The sequence below is a fragment of the Coenobita brevimanus genome, chromosome 18, assembly GCF_032717465.1.
Source record: "Coenobita brevimanus isolate Jiangsu-jjx chromosome 18, ASM3271746v2, whole genome shotgun sequence".
NCBI lineage: Eukaryota > Metazoa > Arthropoda > Malacostraca > Decapoda > Coenobitidae > Coenobita > Coenobita brevimanus.
The window spans coordinates 3,274,243-3,285,658 of NC_136971.1; the positions used below are offsets into that span (position 1 = coordinate 3,274,243).

Here is an 11,416-nt window from a genome sequence, read left to right on the forward strand (position 1 = left end):
TAAAGAGGCTGGGTGACGAAGTTAAGACTAAAACTTCTCTTTAAAAAAAAAAAAGTATATATAAATAAAGAACCAAGTCCACCCAGTCTTTTAAACACAATGTGTCCAGGCATCTCGAAATTAATGGATCTTGAATTTGGCTCTCCGTTATTTTTGTTTTTTCTTAGAAGGAACGAACTTGCGGACTTCATAGGCCTTTGGTTCCTTCTTCCATGCATTAAAAAAATTATTATCGGGATGGTGATGAGTTGGGGTGAGAGTAATTCCGTTCACCTTAGGGCGTGTTCACACGTGCCCTCGAACATAGGCTGGTAACACAACTGGGAAAATGTTTAGTTACACGTCTGCAGCAGTATTTGGACAGATGTATTCAAACATGTTTCAGTGCACCTTCGAACACTGGCAGCAGAGGCGATGGGATAAGTGTGTCCATACCAGGCATCTGAGACTTCATGATGATGCTGCCAACATGATCTGGATGCTGTTCCCAATACGTTTGCGGCGTGTTGCTTACTGTGTTACATGTTGCCAGCACTTGTTCGAGCACACGTGTGGGCGCGCACTTAGGGGGTGCTTTCGATACCTTTTCCTTAGAAGTTAGGGTAGTTTTGCAAATAACTCCTTGATATTCTCATGTACGGTACTGATGTTTCTGATGGGTAAAAGTTTTGAATTGGGGATACTGAAAGCCCACTTCTCACAACACTATCACATCATCATCATCATTATCACCACTCATTCACTTTCATTATCTTTTTCTTCATGCAATATCTTTGTTACCATCATCATCGTCACATCGTGCTTCTTCTCTTCCTAATCCATCTCAACCTCCTCATCACAATCATCATCACCAGCATCATCACAATCATCATCACCAGCATCATCACAATCATCACCACCTACACATCACCAATTACATCCTCATCATTCCTCTCCAATCTTCCTCCTCCTCGTTCTCTTCCTCCTCCTCCTCCTCCTTCCATTCTCCTCCTCTTCTTCTTCTCCTCCTCCTCCTCCTCCTCCTCACCACCACCACCACAACCTAAAGGGGAGCAAATTAACAAAAAACAAAGAATTTCACCTCCGCCAGTGTGACCGCCGGAGCTCTACGCTTTACGATAGAGGGGAGGGAAAGAGAGGGGAGTGAAGGTGAGGAGAGGAGAGGAGAGGAGAGGAGGGGAGGGAAGGGGAAGAGAGGAGAGGAGGGGAGGGAAGGGAAAGGGAGGGGAGAGAGGAGTGAGAATGAAAGGAGGGATAGAGAGAGGAGGAGGGATAGGGAAAGGAGGAGTGAGAGTGACGAGAGGAAGAGGCAGTGAAAGACAAGAGGAGGGAGGGGCTGAAGAGGGTTGGGGGAAAGGGGAGGGAGAGGGTCGGGAATTGAGAGGGAGTGAGAGGGAGAGGGAGAGGAAGTGAGAGGGGGAGAGAGTGAGAGGAAGAAGGATGGAGAGGGAGAGGGATGAAAAGGGAATAGGACGTTGAGAGAGAGAGAGAGAGAGAGAGAGAGAGACAGACAGACAGAGAGCGTGTCCTAGACAGGTGACATGCCATCCCGTCTCAGGAAACTCGCCAAATTCTCTCTCTCTCTCTCTCTCTCTCTCTCTCTCTCTCTCTCTCTCTAATGAGCAGTTAAAATTTGCATATTCGATTTGGCTTCAGTGCTTCAATATTTTTTTTCTGCTTGCAAAAATCAAAATGTATTTAAATTTTTATCCAAGTTTTCCATGCAAAAAAAAATCTCATTTCCTCTCTCTCTCTCTCTCTCTCTCTCTCTCTCTCTCTCTCTCTTTCATTTATACTTTTATCGCTTTTCGTGTTTCTACTTTTTTCTTACCTTTTCCTCTCTCTCTCTCTCTCTTCTATTTCCATCTTTCTTTTCCCCAGTCCCTCCTCCCCTGTCCTGTCTTGTTTTTTCGTTTTTTCTTTGACTCTTTGTAGCATTTTTTCCAACTCCTTTCTTCTGTTTTTCCTTTGCTTTCACATTCTTCCAATTCTTTTTCTTTTCCCTACCTCGTCCTCACCACTCTCTCTCTCTCTCTCTCTCTCTCTCTCTCTGGTAGTACTCCTTTCTACAGTTTCTTTTCCTTGCTTTTTTTTTTTTCCCTTCCTCGCCCTTCCTTCTTTCCTTTCTTTCTCTCTCCTGTCATTTATCTTTTCTATCATTCCTTTCTCCTCTCCTCCTTCCTTATTCCTCTATTTCTTTCTGTTATTCCCAATTTGTGTCATTTCATTCAATTTTCCTTTTATCTTTCCTTCCTTCCTATCTTTTTTCTTCCTTTTTCCACCTTCTTTTTCTTTCTTTCTTGCCCCATCTGACTCCCAGACTCTCTTCCATTTCTTCCTATTTTTTCCTTCCCATCTTATCCCTTCTTTCTTTTCTTCTCCCTTCCTTCTTTTCGTCATCCTCCTTAATTCCTCAGATTCTTCCTCCTCCTTAACATTCCCTTCTTCCCTTTCGCCCCCTCTTCCTTCCTTCCTTCACTTCTTAATTCCTTTCTTTCCTACCTGCAGCCATCCTACCTCCTCCTCCTTCCTCCTTCCCTCCTTCAGGTCCCATAACCCTTTTTCTTCCTCCTTAATATTCTCCTTCCTTCCTTCCTTCCTCATCACCTCCTTTTTCTCTCCATTCTCCCTCGTTTTCTCCTCCTCCTCCTCTGCTTTCCTCTCTCTTGTTCAGTATTCCTCTCTCTCTCTCTCTCTCTCTCACACACACACACACACACACACACACCTTCCTTCTAGTCGTTTTTTCTCTTTTTGGCAACTTCTGTTCTCAATTTCTTCTTTCTCTCCTTCATTCTTTCTCTATTTCCAGTCTCTTTCCCTCCATTTTTTCCAATTTCCTTCTTTCGTCTCCACTTCTCTCCTAATCCACTCTTTATTTTTCTCTCTCTCTCCTCCTCCTCATGTTCCCTGTCTTTCTCTTCAATCTTTTTCCTTGTCTTCTGATTTTCTTCCCCTCTTTCTTTCCCCTCGTATTTTCTTTCCTCCCCTCTTCCTCTTCTTTCCTACGTCCACTCTCATTTTTCCTCCCCCATTCTCTCTCTTCTTTCACCCCTCCTCCTCCTCCTCCTCTTGTTTTTCCCTCCACTCCCGCTTTCTTCCTCTCTCCTCTTCATCTTCAAATTCTACTCGTATTCTCTCTTTCCCATCACCTTCTTCCGCCCCCTCCTCTTCCTCCTCTCTTTTCCCCTCTCTTCCTCCTCCTCTCTCTCTTCCCTCTCCTCCTCCTCCTCTCTCTTCCCCCTCCTCCTCCTGCTCTCTTCCTGCTCTGTATAAACCCGCCACATTAGAGGATGTAAAAAATAAAAGGTTTCCACATCCTTGGCGGCCAAATGTTCTCTTCACGGGCGCTGTGGGTGGCATGCTGAGTGGGGCGGTGGAGTGGGGTGTGGAAGAGGTGGAGAGGGGTGTGGAAGAGGTGGAGTGGGGTGTGGAAGAGGTGGAGTGGGGTGTGGAAGAGGTGGAGAGGGGTGTGGAAGAGGTGGTGTGTGTGTGTGTGTGTGTGTGTGTGTGTGTGTGTGTGTGTGTGTGTGTGTGTGTGTGAGAGAGAGAGAGAGAGAGAGAGAGAGAAGGAGTGAATGGGAGGGAAATGAGAAAACTGGAAATGAAAATGAAGGTTGGAAGGTGTGTTTACAGTGAGACGGAAGGAGCTGAGTGGGAAGAATAGAAGATGAGTGGGAAGTGAGTGGGAGAGAGGAAGTGAGTGAATGTGACTAAGCGGGAGAAGAGGTGAGCAAGGAGTGACAGGGGAAGTGGGAACGAGAGGTGGGAGGAGTGAGAATGAGAAGAGGGATAAGTGGGAAGGAGTGGGTGAGGCTTATTTAAAGGTCTATAAAAAACAGTAAATATAAAAAAGAAGAAAGGATTAAGTTAGAAAGCCTACGTAAATAACAAAACAAACAAACAAACAAAAACAACAATCAAGAAAGGCTGACTTCATGTATGCAAATAAAGGAAAAAAAAAGTTAATTTCAGATCAACACAACCACCGAATCAAAACAAATCAAGGAAAAACAAAAATCAAGACAGGCCTATTTCAGGATCCCATATCAGGTATCACGTCCTCTCCTCCTGACCTCTGACCTTTCGAGAGTAAACCGGGGTCAGGTCGGGTCGGCTTAGATGCACTCGGCTCATCTTACCTTTCAATTGTCTTCTGAGAGGGGTGAATGGGTGAGTGGTGATGAGTGAGGGAATAGGTGAATGGTGATGAATGAGTGGTGATGAGAGAGTGGTGGTGAAGGTGGTGATGAGTGAGTGTGACGTGAGTGGTGATGAGTGTGACGTGAGTGGTGATGAGTGTGACGTGAGTGGTGATGAGTAAGAGAATAAGTTATATGATGTGAAACAAAGAAATATATAGTCTATGTGAGTCGAGGCTTAGCCGTATAGACAAGGGCCTCACCTGGGAATAATTAACCTGCCAATTTTAATCAGCTGGGGGGAAGCCATTGCCCTCTAAAGGTTAAAGGCCGAAGCGGATATGATGAATAATTAAGCACAGTACCAGTTATAATAACAACAATAATAAAAATAATACGAGTTATATAAGCTATGATGATGACGATGATGATGATGATGATGATGATGATGGTGATGATGATGGTCTTCCATTTCTCCAAAGAGCTCGGAAAAGTATAGCATAAAATACAAAATACAAAATAAAAAAATTCCTAAAGGGGTGATTTATTTACTGACCAAAGTGAGGACAAAAATGAAAGAATATCTCAGAGTGGATGATAAAAAAAAAATAAATAAATAAATGACGTTGACTGACTGGCCTATATTAAGCAGCAATTGTGAAATGAGAGAGAGAGAGAGAGAGAGAGAGAGAGAGAGAGAGAGAGAGAGACTGCTGTGGAAGAGGGGAACCAAACCAAACCATTTTCCCCTCATCATTTTTTTTCTCTCAGTGACAAGGTAAGGGGAGACTGGTGAGAGAGGATGCTGGAAGGGAGAGGAGGGGAGGGGAGGGAAGGAGCATGAGGAGGCAAGGAGAGGAAAGGGAGGGTGAAGGAGGAAGGAGGACAAGGTAGAGACGAGGAAGAAGTGAAATACATGGGTGAATGAGCGAAATTCAGGAGGAAGGGGGGAAAAAGGGGAGATAGAATGGGGAAGAATAGGGGTTAAAGGAGAAATGGGGAGAGGATAACGAAGAGGGAGAGAATAGGGACGAGATGGGGAGACTACGAAGGGGAAGAGAAGGGAAGAAGACATAGCGAATGATGGTACTAAAGAGCAAATGGAGGAGAATGGGAAAGGCTGGAGAAAAAAGGAGGGGAGGGTATAAGAAACAAGAGAAGAGACAGAGGGTGGAGAAGAGAAGTCAGAGAGAGGAGGAGAAGAGACACAGAGGAGAAAAGAAAGTGAAAGGAAAAACAGGAGAGGAAAGAGTAGATGGAGAGAGCATGAGAAAATGGGAAAAGCAAAAGGAAAAGGATATGAAAAAGAAAAAAGTAGGAAAGGGGAGAACAGATATGAACAGGGGTAGGGGTAGTGGCAAGGGGGTCGGGGGTAGGGGCATGATGGGTGAAGTAGGAGAGCAGGGGAAAGGGTGGGGGGCTCAGGGGTAGGGATGCGGGGAGAGGGGGGGTACTTGTAAAATGCTACCCCTCTGCTCATTTGTAGAGAGTGGAAGGAGGGCTTTGGGTGTAATTAGCTCAACCCTGACACCCTGTAACTTTACCTCGGTTATCTGGTTCCAAGGGAGGGGTGGGGTAGGGCAGAGCAGAGAGTAAAGCAGAGCAGAGTACAGCACAGTAGAAGAAAGTAAATTAAAGTAAATCAATGTATCTATCTATCTATATACCTAGACTGCTTCCCCCAAGGACAGTGGATAAAGCAGGGGAGGTTGGATAGTGTAGTGTATTGTGTTGTTCAGTGTTCTGCAGTGATTTCCTGAGTTGGACTGGACTGGCCTGGGATGGATAGGGAAGGATTAGAAATAATCTTAAGGCAACTGTGAGTCGCGGGGGGACTCTTGCATGTTAAGTTATGCTGTTTTCTCTTTTCCCACCCCTAATATCAACAGCTAACGAACTGCAGAACTATCAGGTGTTCCATCCACGTCCCCAACACCTTGATAAAAAGGGTGTACCATGAAGTAAGCCAGACTTCGGGAAAAGGTTACATGACTTAGTAATTAATATTCTACTGTTTAAATAAGGCCGCATATTTTAAACACGGCACACCTACTACATGACCCAGCTGTTGATTCCCTCCAATCAGTAATGTGGAATGGATTCGCCCGTTGGTTCGGTACTAGTTGCACTGGGAGAGTCCACTGCACAATACTGAAGGCAGCATATCAGTAGGCGGACCACTTACGAGTATTAGGTATGTACCGGTATTTATTTAGACGCGTTAATCTGTTCGCAAAGTATTAAAATTACTGAAGAATATACCGTAAAATCATGTCCCGAAATCCACACAACACCCTGCACAAAAGCTTAAGCAAGTACTCAGCGCAATCATCCAATTCCTATTTCTCACCCAATTACAACAGCAATCAATTGGGTACCTTGTGAAATTGGCCCACACACTCATATGCTCATCGACCTGGCCTTCAACATTCAGGCAGCCGATCAATTAAATCTGGGTATTAAGTTTTCAGACCCAATGTTTACGGAGATGGAGTAATAAGCATAATTACACAGTGTACTGTATAATCTGAGGGGATAAGAAAGAAAAAGGACCCAAGCACTCTAGCATGTCGTAAAATGAGACTAAAAGGGTTGGGAGAGGGAGGCTTGGGGGTCTCTCTGTACGGGTGTAAGGCTGTGGTCGCTCCCCCTCCCCTTCCCCTTCCCCCTCCCCCTCCCCCTGCTGTGGTGATCTAGTGGGTGGGGTGAGATGAGGGGAGGGGATGTACGGTAAGGCGCAGTGGGGTGAGGGGAGGGGATGTACGGTAAGGCGCAGTGGGGTGAGGGGAGGGGGTTGCAGTGAGGGGACAAAAGAAGAGGGAAGGCAGGGCATGGGATAAGTGCTAATGGGAGGTGTGGTAAGGGAACGCAAGGAGAGGGGAATTGTAATGAGGAGGCCAAAGAAGAGGAGAGGAGAGGCAGGGAGAGGGTTGTGGTGAGGGAAGTATGGGGAGACAAGATGGTGGTTGTGTACAGTGAGGGTACATGACGGGAGGGGAGCGAGGGAGGTATGAGGGGTGTGGTGAGGGGAGTGAGGGGAGTCAACGGGGGGATGGGGGAGTGGTGTCAGGGATCAGTAGGGGGGCGTAGATCCTCTGGCCAACCGACACCTGACACCTCACGCCCACTCCAGGGGTCAGGTGCACAGGAGGGCGGGGGGGGGGGCAGAGGGGCTGCACAAGAGGGAGAATAAGGGGGGGGGGGTCAGTGTAAGAGGAGTACAAAGGAATACAAAGGAAAGCAAACAGGAAACAAGAGAAAGATTCTACTGCTACATCACTGTTTTGTATTTCCCTCATTGTGCATATACCACCTAAAAAATGGAGAGAGAGAGAGAGAGAGAGAGAGAGAGAGAGAGAGAGAGAGAGAGAGAGAGAGAGAATCTATTAGCCTACAACTAATCCCACATGAAATCTAATTTATAAAAACGTCCCTCAACTACTTTCCGATCTTAAACAAGGATGGGGCAGCACAGATGGAGCGCAATTTAAGCCTGCAATCCCCTGGGTTCACTTTTCAAATGAACCTGGAGCCGCAGCAAGAGGAACGTAATAGAAGAAAATGGAAGCGAGAGAAAAAGAGATAAAAAACAAGGCTCTCATCACCCACTACTCCCCCCGGCAGGAAAAAGTAAGAAAAAGCACAACATCTATTTGAAAAGGCCAAGGAAACTTTTGCTCGTGACAGGGAAGGAAAAATACTATAATCTATTCCATTTCTAATCTACAATTCTGAAAAATGCCGCCATCACAGAATACAAAACACAGGATGAGGTAGGGTAGGATGAAGAATGGAGGGAGAGGACGATGGAGGGAGAGGACGAGGGAGGGAGAGGACGATGGAAGGAGAGGACGAGGATGGGAGAAAGAGGAGGCTATTGTAAAGAGAGGGTGCTGGAATGAATAAAGGGGGTGAATGAAAACAAGGGAATACATAAACAATTGGAGTGCATAAAGGAAGGGGATGCTGGAGTGAATAAAGGAAGTGACAGGAGAAATAATAGCCATAAACAAAAGACGTAAACAAGAATGGGGAACGTTAGGGTGAATAAAGGAGAGGGAATGAGGATGAAAGCGAATAAAGGTGCAGGAAAAATGAATAATGGTGGGGAAATGAATAAAAGAGGGGAAAGGTGCAAGGCTGAATAACAAATGAGGGGTTTCAGGAAGGGGAATCAAGGGAAACAGTAAGGGTAAAAGGTGGGTGTGAGGAAACAGAGAGGGTAATGGTTTCAGAAAGGGAGCAAAGAAGAGTACAGAGGAGAGGAAACGGCGACAGAAGAGGTACATAAGAGGTGACAGTACAAAGGGATACAATGGAGTACAAAGGACAGCAAACAACAACAGATAAATTGGTCCCATCGAAACTATCTGTTATGGAGTAAATATAACTCAGGTATAACTAATGTAATTTATCTGGGTCATAAGGCAGGGACAGCCGCGCAGAAAGGGTGTATGAGTGGGGTGAGCGTTTGCAGATCTAAAAATCATAGGGACAGGTTCTAGAGAGGTGAAAATGAATGGCTAAAGGAAAGGATGAGGGGAAGGAGTCAGACAGAGGAGAAGTATAGGACGAGGGGAGGCGATGAGGAGTGGTAAAAGTGTGGGAGGGTGGAAAAAGAGGGGGAAAGGAGGGGAGAAGGGGGGGGACGGGGGAGAGAAGAGTGGAGGGGAGAAGGTAAGGAGGGGAGAAGGAAGGGGAGAGGAGGGGAGAAAAGACGCAAGAGGGTAGAGGGAAGGGCAGATGAGAGGGGCTGAGTGGACAACAGGGAGGAGGGGAGAGGGGAAAGGCAGTGAGCAGGTGGCATTGGGAACAGAGGGGGAAAGAATGATGAGAGGAGGGGAAAGATAGCGGTGGGTGTGAAAAATGACCCGAGAGAGAGAGAGAGAGAGAGAGAGAGAGAGAGAGAGAGAGAGAGAGAGAGAGAGAGAGAGAATATAAAGACAGACACAAATAAATAAAATAATGGTGGAGAGGCAAACATGCAAACATATGTATAGAGAATGAAAAAAAAAAGTAGAACAGTGGGGGATGGTGCAATAAGAGAGAGAAGGGGAGAGTAAGAGAATATAATGGCAAGGGAAAAAGAAGTGGAAGTGGAGTATGGGTGACGAAGAGGAGGCGAGAGGAGAAAGGGAGAGAAGAGAAGGGAGCCGGGAAGAAGAAGAAAGGGGGTGGAAAGGAAGAATGTGAGGATGGATGGGCTGAAGTGGAAGAGATGAATGGGAGAAAATGGAAGAAAATTGATGGAAGAACAGGACAGGGGATGAAGACACGAGGAGGAGGAGGAGGAGGAGGAGGAGGAAAATATAATGAAAAGGCCTGTATGGGGACTGAAGATTGAGGGGGGGATGATGATGATGATGATGATGATGATGATGATGATGATGATGGTAATGATGATGATGATGGTAATGATGATGATGATGATGATGAAATGATACAAAGGAATACAAAGGAAAGTAAACACCAACAAATCTACTGGTTCTTCTTAACGAGGCTGTTTCTTGTAGGGCAGGATATGGCTACAGGAACCAAGCAACTAAAAATATTACACTATAAAAAGGATTGCAAAGTAAGGATGGAGTGATATGGTGGTGGTGGTGGTGGTGGTGGTTGTAGTGATGATGGTGGGTGAGGTGGTTGTAGTGATGGTGGTGGGTGTGGTGGTTGTAGTGATGGTGGTGGGAGTGGTTGTAGTGATGGTGGTGGGTGAGGTGGTTGTAGTGATGGTGGTGGGTGAGGTGGTTGTAGTGATGGTGATGGAAGTGGTTGTAGTAGTAGTCGTGCCGGTGGTAGATGTGGCGGTAGCAGTGATGGTAGTGGTGGCTGTTCTGATGGTGTTGGTAGGACTGGTTGTGAGGTGATGGGATGAAGGAAGGAAGGATAGCTAAAAGTAAAGACATACACATGACGGAGCTACGAAGGACACTTAGGGAGAAAGAAGGAAGACAGGAAACACAGATAATGAAGAAGGAAGAAAAATAAAGACATTGATAAGGAAGGAGAAAGATTAAGAAAAGATAAATGGAAAGAATAAGAAAACAATAAAAGATAAGAAGTTGGGCATAAACAATAATGAGATGAATAAAAAAATGAAGGACAGGGAAGAAATGAGAGGAAATGCCACGTGGTGAGTAAGAGACGAGGGAGGGAGTGGGAGGAGGAGGGGAAATGAGGCAACAGAGAAACAAGGGAGAGGAAGGGAGAGTGAGGCAAAGGGGGGAAGAGGGGGAGGAGAGGCATTAGATGACAAGGAAGGGGGTCATCTGGTTATGGTGTGTAGGAGAGAGGGGAGAGGATGGGGAGGGGAAAGGAGGAGTGGAGAGGAAAGGGGATGAGGAGGGAAGAAAGAAAGAAGGGGAGTGAAAGAAGGAGAGGAGAGAGGGTGGAGACACGAGGGGAGGAGGAGGGAGGAAGGGACAGAGGATGGAGGAGGAAGGGGAAGGGAGAAAGGATGGGGGAAAGGGGGAGGGGAGGGAAAGGGGGAGGGGAGGGAAAAGGGGAGGGCAGCGAAAGGGGAAAGGGAAAGAAAATGGGGAAAGGAGGGGAAAGGGAAAGAAAAAGGGGAAAGGAAGGGAAGGGTCGAATGGAAAGGAGGAAGAAGGGAGGAAGAAGGGAGGAAAGGAAAGGAAAGGGCGGGGACGAAAGAGAAGAGAGGGAGTTAGGAGGGTACGTACCAACATCACATGGCACTGACACGAGGGGGGAGGGGAAGGGGTGGGGGAGGACTGTGGGAGGGGAGGAGAAGGGAGGGGGGAGGACTATGGAGAGGGGAGGGTAGAACTTTGGAAGGGGGAAGGGATAGTGAAGGCCTGCGGAGGGGAGAGGGGAAGGGGTTGGGGACTGTGGAGGGGGGGAAGGGGGAGGGGCGAACCGGGAAGGGGAGAGGGGAAGGGGTAGGGGAGGACTGTTGTGGGGGGAGGGGCATGGGGAGGATACGAGTGTCAGTTTGTCCTCATGATATTCGAGAGGAGAAGAGGGGGAGGCTAAGGGGGTGGGGCGGGAGGAGGGAGAAAAGAGAGAGGAAGGGGGATAGAAGAAGAAAGAGAGAAGGGATATATGACAGAGAGAGAAAGAGAATAACACCGGAGATAGATGTGGAAATGAATACAGAGAATAAGAGAGAGAACACACAAAAAAATGGAAATGAAAAGCAGAAAAATGAGTACAAAGGAAAAAATAAAATAAAAATGGTACAGACAGATGAAAGCAGAGGAAATAAGGAAAATGAAAGACTGAAGGAAACAAAATAAGAAGAGACATATTAAAGA

General features: G+C 46.5%; 1 protein-coding gene across 1 annotated transcript in view; it reads right to left on the bottom strand.

The window, feature by feature from the left end:
* The window catches only part of LOC145391349 (nephrin-like), a 103,739-nt gene extending 99,602 nt beyond the window's left edge, over window positions 1–4,137 (bottom strand). Inside the window, exon 1 of the mRNA XM_080265947.1 lies at window positions 4,084–4,137. Coding sequence (XP_080122073.1) covers window positions 4,084–4,137 — 54 coding nt within the window. The remainder of the gene's footprint in view (window positions 1–4,083) is intronic.
* Between the last annotated feature and the right edge of the window lie 7,279 nt (window positions 4,138–11,416).